Here is a 17762-nt window from a genome sequence, read left to right as displayed (position 1 = left end):
AAGACATGTACAGCATAGTTAAGAAAATAAACATATCAATAGCTTATAGTTATACACAAGTTCTAGCTCATAGTGTTTATTAAACAAATACATTTATAAATCATTAGTGATCATTCATTTGGTCTAGATCTTTATATTAGGAAAAACTCATTTCTAATAGCATGTTATACTTTATTGTAATCAGGGATTTTACAAAATCCCTAGCTGTATTTTCAGTAATTTTGTAAAATCCCTAACAATTTCAGGGATTTTACAAAACCACTGAAACTGTTAGTGATTTTACACAATCACTGATTAGTCCAGTGATTTTACAAAATCCCTGATTTCACAAATTCCCTGTAACATATATACATGTATGTTTATGTGCATTATACAAGATTTACATTTGGAACTTGTACCTGATTTGTCACTGAACACCTTTATCTTAACATTTAGAAGATTTCTCAGTCAAAAATGAACACCACTGATTGTTTATTACGACAGCGCACCTATATCATGAATTACAACGTAAGCTGAATTTGAACATCTCCTGGAAAGTAATTTCTTAAGAGATTGATACGGCAATTGCAAGGTGGGAACGAGCGTACAATTTTTGAGAACAGAAGTACAGAGATTCAAACTATTACAAACACTGCATGATTACAGATTCCTGGCTTGGGACATAATCATACAGAATGTTGCGGTGTTAAACAGTGTTGGTGGGTGGCTAACCATCTCGTAACATGATACAGTGTAACAATATAACAAAACAAAATCCAACTGTACAACACATTAAGTAAACCAAACTAATTTAGCTACTCAATGTTGTAATGTTAAAATAGGAAATCAGTTTATTTTTTCACTGAGTAAAAGAATATTTTTGCTGCACGAAAAAGTCGATCGCCTCTTTTGATAATGTCGTTCGTCATTCACAATCTCCATAAAAGTCGTAGTGATTTGTTTTCTATTTAAACTATACTTCTCCGTTATGTTTTCCGTACTAGGCTCAATGATATTCGCGTAATCTAGTAAGGTTTTGGCTACATCAACATTTTGCAAATTGATCTGACAAAAATCTTTTGTTTATAGTAGTTGACCATTGACACCATCTCATCTTTTACACGGGAGAATTATTTCGATGACAGAGATGCACAATGACGAGATTCAAGAACTTGACACAACTACTATAAACAAACTTTTGGAAGAAAAAGACTTTTGTCAGACCAATAATTGGCTGAATGTTGATCAAGCGAATACCTGACTAGATTACGTGAATATCATTGAGCCTAGTACGGAAAACATAACGGAAAAGTATAGTTCAAATAGAAAACAAAATCTCTACGACTTTTATGGAGATTGTGAACGACGAACGACATTATCAAAAGAGGCGATGGACTTATTCGTGCAGCAAAAAAACTCTTTTACTCAGTGTAAAAATAAATTTATTTCCTATTTTAACATTACAACATTGAGTAGCTATATTAGATACAGTTTGGTTTACTAAATGTGTTGTACAGTTGGATTTTGTGTTGTTATATTGTTACACTGTCTCATGTGAGAGAGGGTTGGGTACCCAATAACACTGTTGAACCCGGAACATTCTGTATTCTGATTTCCCAAGCCAGGAATCTGTTATCATGTAGTGTTTGTCGTTTGTTACTGTATATCATCTGTCTTCGGCTCTTTGGTTGATATTGAACTTTGGGCTGATAATACATCTTGTATAAAAAATGCGATGTTAAAATCTGATATTATTCTTTATTTTTTTGTGTGATATATAGAAATGTTTTTGTCCATGCAATAATGAAACTTAAATCTTTATTATCAATAAAGTTCCTCTGATACAGACTTTCATATACCTCTTTCATACTGTTAAAACTACTGTTTGATAGCAAGTCGACGAACTGAAGGCTCTTTTCGTATAAACTTAACTCTCCATTAAAGTCAGCAATAATTTTATGGGCAGTTCTTTGGTGGTTAACATAAGGTTTGGTGAACACCAAAGACAGTCCAGTCTTGTGAAAAAAGAAGTCTGCTATATAACTTCTCCATATATCACTTACCCGACCATTAACACTTAAAGGCAATGCCATGTACATGAATGCTTGTGGAAACCACATCGTTGCCTGGGCATTGAAAGGTGCATATTTGTTTTTTGGTAAAACAATGTTTCTCTCAGCAGTGAAATTGAAAGGGAAGTCATGTGTGAAGCGGTATATAGCGTCAACATCTGCTTGGCCATTAGCTAATGACTGTATAACACCAATGTTAATTGGTTTGTCTATTTCACAGACATCTGGGAATGTGTTCTCGTCTTTTATGTTCTGCAATGGAAATCCTCTCGGCCAAACACGAATATGCGGTTGAACAAAATACGGATAGGGGTTAAAAAGATTGGTATCCATCTCTCTACAGTTTGTTGAATATTTTGCGGATTTAAAATCGCTCAAGTCTACCATCCCTTCGTTATCGTCGTCGAAATCCCATATGACTTTGGCTTTATGTTGAATAGCATATATATATCCTATGTTTTTTCGTCCAAAATGTCTGAAGGGAATAACGCTTGAAAGCATAGGGTATAGTATTTGTTGTTCTTTCACAGAAAGATATTTGATTTTCTTTTTATTTCCTTCGGTAATATTTTTTACAAAGTTATCTTGTTGTGGCGTTATGACATCAGCTACAATAACAAGACACCAATCGGACAACTTTGAAATGAAATGAATGGCTTTTGTCGGAGGAAATATTGTTGTAACCACTGCCCAATTATCACAGAGAGTAAAACTATCGTGATATGCTAATTCCATGTTGTTCTTTTCTAAAGTAGCGGGAAGAGTTCTTACCACTTTCCCGGTAAAACTTATTCCTGTAACAGAACCAATACTGGAGATTTTTGAAGCAAATGTATTATTTAACACTTTCCCGGTAAAACTTATTCCGGTAACAGAAACAATACTAGAGACTTTTGAAGCTAATGTATTATTTTCATTATAATTTTGTAACTTAAGCATTCCGTCAACGGAAATTTTATGAATGACTACTTTTTTCCCGCAAAGATTTGACTTTATTGATTTCCTATTTAGCCACGGAAAATGTTGAATCATTCTTCCATTGTCACTTTGGAAGTCGATGTCTGTATATTCGGCGAGCCACGCGCCAAGTGACGTACCTCCATTATTTGTGTCGATCAGCGTACCATTCGAGCAGTTTTTGCTAGGACAGTAACTCCTATTTGATATTCTTGTAATTAGAGTTTTTCCAATAACAACAAAATACTCATCTATTCTTACTGATATCGAAACTTTCTTGCCAGTGCCATGCTTCAAGCCGTAATACAAATTATCAGATTTGACATTGTATAACCTTTCAAATATCTGAGGCACACACAAATAAGCATCATCGTCTAATTTCGCACCAAGTAAAACATCTGGATAATGTTGATGAATATATTTAATCCACGTATACAATTTTTTGCCAAATTTAAAAGCCCGCCCTCTATCCGTTATATTTAAAAACAGGATATCTTGATGAATATTGTTTTCCTCTAATGTGTTTTTGGTTGCCTCATCAAGTAGAAATTTATACGTTATTCGGAACGGGAGGTAATTTTTTAGTTTATTCAGGGTTTTAATCCACGTGTTTCTTGAGGCTTCTCTAAAAATGTTATTTTGTGGGACACTAAGTATTCCCATAACCATGTGAGGACGACGATCATATCTTTTGTAACCACTTGATGTTAAAACCTGGTTTAGTGTGTGTCGACTGTTACCACTTGTGTTTTCACTTGTGTTACCAGTTGATGTTATAACCTGGTTTAGTGTGTGTCGATTGTTACCACTTGTGTTTCCACTTGTGTTACCACTTGATGTTGAATCCTGGTTTAGTATGTGTCGACTGTTATCACTTGTGTTTCCACTGGTTGTTAAAACCTGTTTTAGTGTGTGTCGATTGTCATATCCTATGTAATCACTTGTTTTTATAACCTGGTGAAGTGTTTGTCCTGATCTGTTTAAGTTTGGTAAAAACTTCCATGACAAAAAACTGGCAATTAATAAGGACAAAATTATCTTCTTTGAATGATGACTTGCACGTTTAAACATCATGATTAAAAAGATCCTTCTGTTAAATAAATATCTGGAAAAACAAGAAATGGACAATTTATACAAAAGCATATTTTCTTTAGGTTTCAATATGGGATGGGGTTGGGAGAGTTTCATATGTCATGATTGACGAATTCATCTGTAGATGATGTTTTACACATACCAAGATCCGTGTGCTTATCTTTATGCAAATTTGATGATTTTAGTGTATCGTCATTTAGAGTGCATGTCTTTATGGTCATTTAGAGTGCATGTCTTTATGGTGGTCATCTATTGGTGTTTATATTGAATAAACCGGTTTGTGTTTTAACTATTAGGTATTTCGAATTGGTCAAGCAGAAGTAGGAAAACCAACCGTCTAATTTATACAATGTATTAAAAACGAAAATCAAGAATCTGAAACACTTATGAACCACATCAACAAACGATATCCACTGAACATTGGGTTCCTGACTTAGGACAGGTGCAAACAAATGCAGCAGGTTAAAACGTTTTAATAAGTTCTAATCTTCATCCTTACCTGAGACAATAGTTTAACAACACAACATAGAAAGACATACTATAAATTATCAATTGAAATAGCTTAACTCAATCAAAAGACAAATTGACACAAACAAGTGAACATACACTGAACGAATAAATTTGATCTATGACACAATGTAAATATAAAATCAATGAATTATAGGGTTAGATGTTAAACAATATAAGAAAGACAACAACAACATCGAACAAAATGCCGCTAAATAGAAAAATGTTAACAGCTAAATGAAAATAATTTTGATGTTAGTTATAAATTGATGGAATACGGAAATATTATTTTGCAAAATAAATAATTTTGTTGTTCATAGTACAATAACAGAAGTGAATATTTATAGACATACCAATCACGTATGACCAAACTCAGTAAAGAGTCGTCTTAAATTTTCTTAAATGTTTATAACACTTATCGATTTTTTATGATATATTTTTGGCGAAGTCAAGAACTTTCTAAATATACTGTCTAAATTTGCTCAAAGCAACTACTTTAAATAAATCAAATATGAACATCAATATCTGTCCTTTTCTAGATTAGTTTAGATATTTTAGTTTTACACATGAACTTCATAAATAATACGACAAAAGAGACGATTTTTCGTTTCTTATTGCGCATTCCCATTTTTTATACGGTAACATTCCTTTGGTGCAACATTGGGTTGTTTATATCTCAACTCGTTTCCTACGCCATTGTCTGTAATAACGATTTGCATTTCAAAGAACGTAATCTCTGTATTACTGATAAATTACTAAGCGAGGACTTTGTAACAACAAACTGGCTTTCAGTATCAAATCTTTTACCCTTTTGAAAAGAAAAAAAATGCATTTTTATATATTGGTAAATTTGGTGCATAAGTATTAACTATTATATATAATTTAATTTTAATGTTAAGAAATACCATTCTATCCTCCGCTTCCTGAAATATATATTAATAAATGTATATTCTGTTTCTTTCATCATAAGTATAAATCTACAACCATCTTGCTTGCGAATTCCCATAACTGTGACTTTTATCACCAATACTTGTTTTATTCAAATCCTTCAGTATAGCTTTCTCGTACCAATTAGGTATTACAATGTTGATGCTTGGGCAACATATAAACATTTGCTTTTTTCTTTTGGACTTAATATGACCTGACAATTTATTAATCCTAACAATGTATTAATTGTCATCAGTTTCTTAAAGGAAGTAAAATGTTTACTCAAGTATAAATTAACAACATATTTTAGTGACATACACACCTGTTTTATTAGTAATATAATGCAACACATTATACACAAACTTGTAAATTCAATAAAATACATAGTTATCACATATAGTATGACGATGACAATAACTTACAAGTGTCATTATTTCCATGTTTTGTTAAGTGGAAACTTCAAAATGTTTCTATTACAATTTTCAAGATAAATTTTGAAATTTCCAATTTACAAAAAAGGAAATATTTTAAAACATGGTAGATGTAATTTTTATGATACAATACAAATTTAAAGACTTATAAATCATATAGAACTTAAAGGTTCTTCCTGTACTTGTTTTTCGAATTATTGTATTTAGGTGTTTAGAACCTATGGTGACCCCTCTATATCAGTTACACTGAGAAACAGGAAAAAGATTTTGGTCATTCTTGAAGAGCAAAGGACAGGATTCTGTTGGAGTTGCACCACTAAAAAAACAAGGAAGGCTTCATAAAAAGCGACAGTCAAATATCTTGAATGAATAGTTTTTTTTCGGTTTTCACCAAGGAAGATGGCATCACTATTCTCGATAAAGGTCTGATAGTAACATCAATTCTATGAATGACGTCAAAGGAACTATAAATGTGGGTTTCAAACTACTAAAAACTCTTAGACACCAACAAACCATCACGACCAGATAAAATACTAACAAAAATACTGCAAATAATTGCTGCAGAATTATCACCAATTCTTACAAGAACCTTTCAATTTCCAATTAACACAGGAGAATTCCCACGATTGGAGAGGTGCCAACAGTTTCATTATACAAGAAAGGGGATATTTACCCAGCGGCCAATTATCGTCATGTCTCCCTTAGGGACGACATAAAAAATCAATGAAGGATAAAACACTAAATTCAAATAGTTTGGGGTGGGGCGTCAAAATTGCTACAAGTTTTTTTTGTTTAATTGACATCGATTTTAAATAGATCCTTATTGGTCAATCAATTTTTCCCAAATAAAGTTAAAAGAGGGGGTAGGGGTAAGGGGGTAAGTGAAAAAACTGTATGATTTTTTTTTTTTTATCCTACATTGAACTTTTGATTACGTCCCTTACCTCCATCACTTGTGAGCTTTTAGAGCAAATAGTTCACAGCAGCATTATAAAACATTTTGATCAACGAAATATACTCAGTGACAACCAACACGGTTTCAGGAAACACAGATCATGTGAAAGCCAGCTTATCATTACCATCACTCATATAGCCAAATACATTTCAAATGGAAAACAGGTGGACATCATACTCCTGGACTTCGAAAAGGCTTTTGACAAGGTTCCTCATTCGAGACTTCTGTACAAACTTCAATTTTATGGAGTAAGGGACCGGAAAAACTCCTTGATCAGTTCGTTCTTTTCAAACATGAAGCCCACAGGTAGTATTGGAAGGGGTTAATAGATCTCAACAAGATGATGTTCTGTCATGAGTGCCAAAAGAGACGAAAATACAATGTGCATATGGTGAGATCATTTTACTATATATTCTCTGAAAATGAATACAAACTGTAAAGAATCACAGTCGTTTTATATATACACCTGTCTTCACATTTGTACATCTGTAAAGGGTTCTTTCGATTTAAAAATCGTGGAAAAAAATGATCTAAAATACTATGAAATGAAATCCTGACTTCTGAATACAATCCAGGTATAACGTAAAAATTTCTCATGAAATTTAAAAAAAAAAAAGAAGTTTCAAGACGAAAATATGATATTTATAAAAAACAATACAAAAGTAAAGTTAAGTTGTCATGTTACCAATGTCATGTTTGAAATTGTCCATTCTAGCATTTGCTACTTTTTATGTTGTGTTTGGTTATGTTCCTCATGAGGAAATTCAGTTCCACAATTTTAATTAGCAAAAAGTGCATTTTGTTCGGGACATCCAAGTTTTAAACTGATTTCCAAATAATTGTATTAGAGACATTCATTAGTCGTGTTTTAAAACTTTTATTGGGTAACTCCCTTCAATTTCAAATGACAAAGGTTCCATATCGTGAAGTTGTCGTCTTTCAAAACAGGAGACTATGAATACACGAACGGTCACATATTTTATTTTTAACAGGAGACTATGAATACATGAACGGTCGCATACTTTATTTTTCAGTCATACACGCAATGTTTTTACAGTCACACAATATTTGTACATTTTGATATAGTTTTATACTTTATAATCTAATTAAAAACAAATTCTGCAATGTATATACCAAAATTTTGAGGGGACCAGTAAAGTTCGAAGCTAAATTATGAAAAAGTACATTTTGACAATATAACTGTTAAATATAATTTAGGATTGAATTGTTTCTAATTTGATAAACAAAACATATAGAAATGAAAAAAGATAAAAATAGATAACTAACCGTGGACAGATGAAATATACTGCACTACCTTACAATGAAAATTACCGTATGATAATGATTAAATCAATAAAATGTTAATTTGAAATCATAACCAAAGCTGTTCAACACACAAGACATACATTCAAATTAAAACGATGGCCAGATGGATTGATGTATGGGTATATGTGGACTGAAAAGTAGCAAAATATAGACCCCTGGCTTGACTACACATCAATCCAACTGGAAAAAAGTAAAATCACAAAATTACTGAACTCCGAGGAAAATGCAAAACGGAAAGTCCCTAATCAAATGGAAAAATCAAAAGCTCAAACACATCAATCGAATGGATAACAACTGTCATATTCCTAACTAGGAACAGACCTTTTCTTATGAAGAAAATGGCGAATTAAACCTGGTTTTATTTTTATAGCTAGCTAAACCTCTCACTTGTATGACAGTTACATTGAATTCTATTATATTGACAACGATGTGTGAACAAAACAATCAGACATAATAGGTAAAAATCTCAAAAATATGGGTTCAGCAGTCAACATGGTGTTATAATCTTAATCACTATAAAACACACAAATATGTAACAAAAAAGCACAAAAAGGCATATTAGCAAAAATGGAACGGTGTTCCAAATAAAACAATAGGGAAGAATGGTTTCATGAAGCTATGAGGAAGCCTTAGTGGCTATAGTGTGGATGCTGAATTGGTGTTGGAATGAAATTGTATGAAATTTGACAGTTTAGCTCCAGAAATATTATGGTGATGAGTGACATTTTTGATCAAATTTAATAAATGTCCAGAAATTATGAGCTTTTTGTCTCTGATTCTGAGATTATTTGTCTGATCTATGTCTAAAGCGGGATACCATTGTCTTAGCATTATTTCTAAATCTGCAGCGAAAAATTTAGATTTCAATTTTAATCAAAATTGTTTACAGTTAAAGCTAAGACTTGAATATCTGAGAACGACCAATTTCTGCAAACTTCGAAATCATAATTGAAAATCTCCAAAAGCATAATGTTCTTAAGAAAAATTTTTGGAAGAATATTTAGATTTATTACCTTATAAAAACAAATAACTTAATGTAAGTTTAAAACTGCATATCGCCGGGTACCTATTATATAGAAACAGGCATGGAATTGTTAGACAGGAATGTTAATTCCCTTGAAGGAAGTTATGGATCTTAATGAATTCTTAATGTGACAGGTCTATAACAGAAAGCAGCAGAGCTAAAACCTTACTACTTAGGCCGAGTAAATGTTTTGAAATTTGAAAATTTATTTTTCCCCCCAAAAAAAAAAAATATTTAAATCAATCAGGAATAAATACAGAAGTACGTTGTTTCTTTTTGCAAATTTGTCATTCGCAGAATCTAAGTTATCATATACACAAAAAAAACCTACTTTTTTTGTACCATTAAATTGGTTTTACGAGAAATAAGGACCTAAATATTGTTTCAGTATATTTATGTACTAGAAAAAGATGCAAATAATGTTTATTTTTAAACAAGGCACAATGTACTCTCATAAGCTTAGAGATCTTATGACTAGTCACATATATATATGGAAGCTGAGAAAGGATATTAAGTTTACATTTTTGTAAAACACAAAATGTATTTTCATTTGCCCATGAACAAAATTGCGTACAAAAAGGGAGGAAATATGATGAAGTCAACGTTTGAAATGATTTTTCATAGAACGACACTATTGAAATAACGACTTACTGTTATACTAGCTCTAAAGTTTTGGATTTTTGTTGATTGATTATCTTACTACAAATCTCCTTTAAACGTTTCTTGCAGTAACTGGTATGTGTTTTTCTCTCTTCAACATATGACCATTACATTCCATTACAAAAAATTAATAAACTAATCGTAAAAAACAAAAAAAAAACAAAAAAAATCTTTAAAGTATGCTGCTATTGATGATTTTTTTAATAAGAGAAATGGTATCTCTTTCGCAGTAACACGTGACTTCGGGGTCTCCGTCCCTATAGGTCCTTACCAGCTCGCAGAAGGTTTGCGCATACATCTAAACATAGACATAGCGCCACTTTTAATGGGTTAAATTTCGGGATTTCCTCGATACATTTTTTCTCTTAATTCCGAAGTTATCCGGGAAAAAGAAAGAAAAAAAACCCCCAGAACAACAGTTTGGGGTTTTAAATTTATCGAAATTTGGGCATAAAAGTTTGAGACTCGTATGAAAATCATTTTATTTTCTATGAAGCAAACATGCATAGAACTATAAAAGATCTACAAACATCGGAATTCAATAATCATTCTAAATCATATAAAGGAAGTCATTTGCATGTAGAATGGGCTTTGTTTATTGGTTTCACCGCTTGATGATGCAGTAAACAACACATAAGACCACGGTACTCACTATTTTATTCAAATCAGATATAACGATCGCAGTAAAACAGTAACATAAATTTTATGAATTTTCAATAATGAATGAAATAAATAAAATAAAAAACAAATCAGGGAACGGTATGCATGTCGGATGTCTCCTTGTCGTGTTTCTTTCAAGTAAGTAATGTATATCTTTGTCAGTTATTACCTTTGATAATTCAAATTTGTTTGTAGCAATTTGTTTGGAATTATTACATTTTTTTTACCCTGCAATTCCAGCGGGATTTTCAAATAGAAACTTTCAGGATACAAATTAGGTTTTTTTTGCCCTATGTTCACCGACGATGAACAAATTTAGACATGATTTTTTACAAGAGTTTTAGTGAAAAAATATTACTTTAGTGTTGAAAAGTGTTGTCGCAAATAAGTGAAATGAAGAAACGACTTTTTTATTATTTTTGAAATGTGTTCCTATAGCTGCAATAAATGTAATATATAATTGCAATCTTGACCATGAAGACAAGAATTAACTCTCTCTAATTTATGTCGGATATCTAACAGCTTGTAGAGGAGAATTTAATGTTTCCGGACGGATAGATGTGGAGAGGAAAGTATCCCAATCAATTGATAGATTGAAGTCTCGAAATTTTAAGGTTGGGGATGTTGTGAATTTCAGCTTTGTCCTCAATTTCACTGGTACACAAGATATAAACTTTATTGACGTACTCATATCCGGGTCTTCCATGAAGGTATGTATACATTTATATTATCTACATTTAATGTTGATCTTTTGGTGATAATTGTAAATTTCAAGAATTCTGCTATCTGAAATATCATAGTTACAGGTTGTATAGTATTGTTGAACTGTCTAAAGAGTTACATCTTCCGACCGGCAGTCAAACCCTTGCAAAGTTGCAAAGTGGGGCGTCTGTTAGGTTGTGCGGGGTGTATCAAGTAAGCGGTCACATCCAGTAAGAATTGGAAAGTTAAATTCAATGCCTCGTTAAAGAGATCGCCATCTTCTCTGCACGTCAAGAACCCTCGCAACAACTCTTTGAAGATTCCATGAGAGGCTTGTTACAAGGCCACATTTCTGTCCCTATCCTTTTAATCCCCATTTCCAGTGGCAGTCCCCGATCTTCGTCCCGGACGGGCTCTACTACAGAAACTACCTATTGTATTTATTGTTAATTTTTTCTCGCCCTGAACATGCATTAGATATTTGGTACTGAACGCTAAGCAACGCACACTCAATCAATCATTCTGAAATGGAAAAATGAATGTCAGGATGTATTTGAATGACTGGTACAAAGTATGATATGAAGTAAAATTTACTATATATCTGATATATTTTAACCTCTATTATTCGTGTTTAACAAAATCAGTTTGGAAAATATGAATTAATTCTTTTACAGATAATGTCATGAATTGGTAAATTAAAAGAAAAAAAAACCCATTCTAACGGAAAAGAACACGTTTAACTGATATTCAAAAGGGTCAAATGGATCTGTTGGATACGAAAGTTCAGAATGTTTTAATTATGTATCAATATATTGTTCCCTAAGCCAAAAACATTTCTACAAGAAATACTTCACTCTTTATTTGTGTTTTAACTTTTAAAGGAGTTTTTTAATCAACAGTTATATATCAGATATAATTATTCAAACCACTTAGTTTACAGCTTTATCAATTTATAGCTGACATGGACAATACCAAACGGAGGGATACATGTGAAAATGAAATCAGAATTAGTATCTTCCAATGTCCAACTGACCCCCATGTCTCAGGTAATTTTTATTGATAACAACTGACCACATGTCTCAGGTAAATTTTCATTGATAACAGCCTTAACTATTGCATTTTATCAAATCACTAAAAAAGTGTTTCTTAAACTAAATTATGATGAATTCGACGGTTATGAAAGTTAAGGTTTACGTGTCAAACGATTTGTCACTAATACTAGATATTTAAAAAAACCCCACCAGTTATACAATAGAGAATGGAAACGGGGAACTTGTTAAAGAAACAACGACTCGACCAATGAGCAGCAAACCCACAACCATACGAAAGAAACCTCTAGCCAAGGTATAGGCTTGTTTTTGAAGAACCATAATTTGTTTCACAATTTCAGCTTAATTACACACGATTTCCTTTAATTTCTTATGTATGAAAGTACGTAGGTTATAGCTTATATGTTATTTATTTTTAGAAAATAAGACCCAGTGATGACCGTTCCTTTGCAATCATCACGCTGAAGAATAATAAAGTACCTCTAAAATCAGCTTTTGGAACATTCGTGATGAAAGTTGACGGTAGTTATATAATAATTGTTTTTTAAACAACTTTTCCCTTCATAAGCAGATAGAATTTTTCCACACATTTCTTTGTTCAGTTGTAAAAGTATAATCCTCCATATATTTTTTTTAATTCAATTTAAAAACCTTTGAATAAGAAAAAAAACCCACAAATACGGTGTTGTGAATGTAATATATTACAAAGGATAACTTAAACCGTCTGATATTTCTGAATTCTCAAACATGTTGTGGTTTAGTCTCAAATCTGTTCAGATTTTGATGAAATAGAACTGCATTCTATATAAAAAAAATATTTGATGGACCGGAACTTACCAGACCAGACTGGGTTTTAGAAAGCAAACTTAACAAAGGCATATGGCAAAGATAAAAGGGAACATCAAACATCCAAGTTAAAACAATATTACAAGAAATATAATTGGACAAATAGGATGCAGTTTTTTTCATTTTTAAATTTCCGACGAATGATTGATGTTTAACGCAACATTCAGCACTTTTGTGCTATGTCGTTGCTTTCACTTTTTCTTGGCGGAGGAAACCGGAGAGAACCACCAAACAAAACCACCCCTGGAGATACAATAGGTCGACTATTTAGACCACTCGCCTACCAGGGCCCCAAAATTTCAGACGAAATATAAATTAATATATATATATAAAGATATAAAGAATTATATTTGACATTATTGTTTAAGTACAGTCAATGTTTGTAATATGTGTTTGTCTGTAAGTGTTTCATTTGAAATCCTGTTTATGCAATCAAAAAATTAAACTAATGTGTTTTTATGTCTTGTATCATTCATTCCCTTAACCCCCAAAACAGCGCAAGCTGATTTAATAAAATCTAGGATAATAAGAAATTTACTTATTTGTTTACAATTATTTTATTTCAGATATTATAAACATACGTAGTGTATTGGAAGTAAGACCATCCACTGGCACAACATCGATGATATATTCTGAAACCATTCCAGTTTTTGTTCCAAGTTTTAACGTAACCCATACGTCCCCAGAAAAGATCAGGATGAGGAAACAAACGTCATTCAATGCAGATATAACTCTTCCCCTATTTGGTGTCAACAATGCCTATGCTAAACTCTATATGCCGTATAATGATAACGGTAATTTAAAAGTCGATAAATACAAGTATGTATGGCTGTTTATGTATGTTCTATGGACAGTAACTGAGTATGAAACACACATTTTATTTTAAATTCTCCAGTTTCAAATTATGACCGATACATGTAGAAATGTTCTTTTATAAACTGAAGTCAAACGAGTTTGTATCTTATGTTTGTATGTATATATTATAATGAAGCTGTGTGTAGTTGTCACCGTAGATTGGGTACCAAAGCGTAAAAGAAGGACAAGTCAAGTACGATGTGATAATTCAGTGTTTATACAGAGGAACGTTCACCTAATTGATAACCTGAGTACGTAAAGAAAGGATCTCGTCCACTCTGTTATGAAAACTATTCTGTATGATATGTAAAACTTTAAATACTAGAAGAGCGAAGAAAAGATGTCTATAGATTAACGGAGACTACCATATATCTAGCATTGACACCAAATTCATTAAATTCTAATAAATAATTTTTAAGATAAATCCTAAAATAAGAAACAATGATGACGTTTCTAAATTGGTACATGCGTTTAAACAAGAGTGGGGGATTGAACTATTTTTTTTTACTATATTTCTCCAATAACAAAAAGTGATAGACTTTATATTTCAGAAGCCAAAATTACTATTGCTGACTTTGCAGTATCTGGAATATCCGGAGTTGGTATTGGTGCAACCGATATTCTCAATTCCCGACTTAATTCAGGGATAACTAAATTTTCACGGAGTATGACGTCAGAGGAAGATACTGCGACTATCACATTTCCTACACTCAATATCACAGACGCTGCTAACGATGTAATAATGCTGACGCTGTTATGTCAAGGGATTCTACAGAATTTTATGGGTATGTTTAAAAAAATTTATACATCAAAGGGTAGATGAATTAGAATCTCTGTCTGTCTGTCTGTCTGTCGGTCGGTTGGTCTGTCAGTCGTTCGATCGGCTGTGTTTGTATGTTTGTCCTCTTCTCATTGAACGAAAACGAAATCCAATTGTGAAATGGAAATCAATTCAATCACAATTAAAAATTCCTAGAGCGAACCCCAAAATGTTATGGTTTAATTATGATAGTTAAATCAATGCATTTATTTTGTTCTCTCAAAGTTATGTATTGACGATATATTTAAATCGAAATGTACGTAGTATTGATTTTAGAAATTTTAAAATATTTCAAAAGAAAATTTGTTAAAAGATAAAACGAAATCAAATACTGCTATTAGTAAATTTTGTTTATTTAAGGGTACCTCTGCAATGCCAACCGATTACGATCCCTTGAATACCATTCCTAATATATACAAAAAAAACCCGGGGAAATCAAGAGATTACAAATAATATATATATGACATGCAAAAAGCAACTAACACTTACAAATTGTGTGTTTCTATGTGACACTTTATCAACACAAGACCAACATTAACCCATGCATCATTAATTTTCAAAACAAGTTATATTGACTTCTGATTTTAACAGGATACTCTGATGGACAGAACATGGAGATGGATATTGGGTTTAAACTGAATGAGGATTTTATATGGATAGGAAGTACCAATGTAAGTATAGATGATGATACTGATGCTATGGATCAGCGACCAATTCTAGTGACTGAACTAACTGAGATTCACAGATCTATACATCATGGGACGTAAGTAATCGTTTCGTTAAAATTGGAATATTTAAAACACAATACGACTGAAAATGTAATTTTCTGCTAAAATTGATGGACACACTTATTACCTTCCGCAATCTATCTTAAGTTTGCCTCACGCAAATTTATACACAATGATAAAAACTAGAACGCAGAGACATAATTCGAATTTGGGCAGTGAGTCGCTTACCGTTCTAGTAATTTGGACAATTTCAAATGTTTTCGTTTCTGCAATCTTACTTAATTTTACCTCATGCAACCTTTATGAAACTCATGTATAATGCTTAGAACTATAATACACAGACAGTGATCGAATTTGGACAAAACGTCAATAACCATTCGATGCCCCTTTTTTAACTTGGAAAATTGCAAAGCTTGAGCTGGGCCATTCATATTCTCAGACACATTTTTGTTTTATTTCTCTTCTTTCTCATCTATGAGTCTTTGGTGTAATGCCACCATTGAATGATGTTTGTCTATTAGTATTTGTTAAAGTACTTTAAAAAAAAATGTGCAGAATTTATTTGTTTCAAATAAAAAAAATACCCCGGTACTTGGCATAAGAAAAGTTTTATCCTGTCCAGTACTATTGATAAAAAATCACATACTGTTTCATTGCATATAAGAAAATAACCATCACTGGAAGTTAACCAATCAAATTATCACCCCTTCTTTACCTGTGTATAAGCTCCAGTGACCATGTAACCCGAAGTTATCAATATTATTCTCTAGAAACCACAATTAAATAGAATGGTGCTTTGAAATACCCACGACATATGTTCATGACCCAAAATTGTATTATTGCAAGGAAATGTAGGATTAATTACCTACAACTGTCAAATTCAAGGAAACATATTTTTTCGACCTATTTTTGTATGCAACCGGATATGACGTACTATAACTTGTCGGTATTACACCTATTAGGATTTGATGGTTTGGCATGTTTCTTGTATACTTTTACAAAACTATATTTGCTGTATTAACATTGACTTCATTTTCGTTGATCATCATTTATGACGTTAAGTGTATGTGATACCTGTAGTAAAACTTTATTCTTAGTACTAACAACATCAAATAAATCTTGGTTAGTAAAACAGGCGAGACATTTCAGCGTATGCACTGTTGTGTAAATAGGAACGGAAACTATTAAGCTCATGTGCTTGGGAAGAGAATTCAGAATATGTTCTACCATAACTTGTGACTTATTTCTACACATCGGTTACATTTGTTTTTCACCAGTTTTGATAGCCTCTTAGACTTATTACCCATTTACAACTTTCAGGATAAATTGTAAAATGAAACTGTCGATAATTCATGACGACAAATCATTAGGAACAGCCTATAACATAACCGTGATCCTCTACTTACCAAACACAGTGTCATTTGTGTCCTCAACAAGACATGTACACTACTATGACGTTGTCAAACGTGCACACCAGTTTGAAGAAGATCAGACAGTGCGTTTTGAGGTAAAATTATTAATCACAAGAGAACCTAGTAAATTCGAACAACATGTTAATTACTTCAAATAAGAGGTTAAACAATCACTTTTAAATATGAAGTTGACCACGCAACTCCTTCAGAATATTGTGACTCAGGTGAATTACGACGTACATTTTTAACCTGAAATTTTAGTCTTCGTATTGTCATCTAATGAAGTCGTAATTATGGGATATGTTTTTGTCTGATAAAAAAAAGATCGTACAAAGCGTGAACATAATTTTTTTTTTTAACGATAAGTATTTTTCGTAAAAATTTAACATAAGGTATGGTAAAAATTTGGACTTTTTTATTTTTTTTGTCATCTGCTTGACTACAATATTTTCCCCCATGAAATAGAGGATCAGAATATGGTTTTTTTAGGAAAACACATAACTCCCATGAAGTTTAATGGTCGTTCCCTAAAGGTATATTAAATTTTAGTGTCTACATTCAGCGTATACCAAGTACTTTCTTTCAAACCATTTAGCCTGTACATTGTTCTGAAGTGACACAGGTTAGAAAGGGAAATAAATGTATATAGAAGTACTGCTCTTGTTTCTTTATCCCATTTTTTAAATTTCTTGTATGTTTCATACTTATTTAATCCGGTAAATATACATAACGATTATGCAATTTGTAATATGTTTACACT

At 32.1% G+C, this 17762-nt stretch overlaps 2 protein-coding genes across 2 annotated transcripts in view; one reads left to right on the top strand and one right to left on the bottom strand.

The window, feature by feature from the left end:
- Positions 1-1717: 1717 nt before the first annotated feature.
- On the bottom strand, positions 1718-8263 carry LOC139524719 (uncharacterized). Its single transcript, XM_071319749.1, has 2 exons — positions 8208-8263; positions 1718-4113 (listed from the first exon to the last, which is right to left on the bottom strand). Exon 2 carries the CDS (start codon positions 4080-4082, stop codon positions 1731-1733), a length of 2352 nt encoding a protein of 783 aa, XP_071175850.1. The 5' UTR covers positions 4083-4113; positions 8208-8263; the 3' UTR covers positions 1718-1730.
- Positions 8264-12252: 3989 nt separating this feature from the next.
- Positions 12253-17762, top strand: part of LOC139524714 (uncharacterized) — an 11742-nt gene continuing 6232 nt past the window's right edge. Inside the window, exons 1-6 of the mRNA XM_071319736.1 lie at positions 12253-12338; positions 12761-12863; positions 13754-13981; positions 14594-14827; positions 15454-15625; positions 16911-17097. Of these exons, the coding sequence (XP_071175837.1) occupies positions 12288-12338; positions 12761-12863; positions 13754-13981; positions 14594-14827; positions 15454-15625; positions 16911-17097 (975 nt within the window). The 5' untranslated portion in view covers positions 12253-12287. The remainder of the gene's footprint in view (positions 12339-12760; positions 12864-13753; positions 13982-14593; positions 14828-15453; positions 15626-16910; positions 17098-17762) is intronic.

The sequence above is a fragment of the Mytilus edulis genome, chromosome 1 (genome assembly GCF_963676685.1).
Source record: "Mytilus edulis chromosome 1, xbMytEdul2.2, whole genome shotgun sequence".
NCBI classification, from domain to species: Eukaryota; Metazoa; Mollusca; class Bivalvia; order Mytilida; family Mytilidae; genus Mytilus; species Mytilus edulis.
This window is presented reverse-complemented; position numbering and strand designations above follow the sequence as displayed.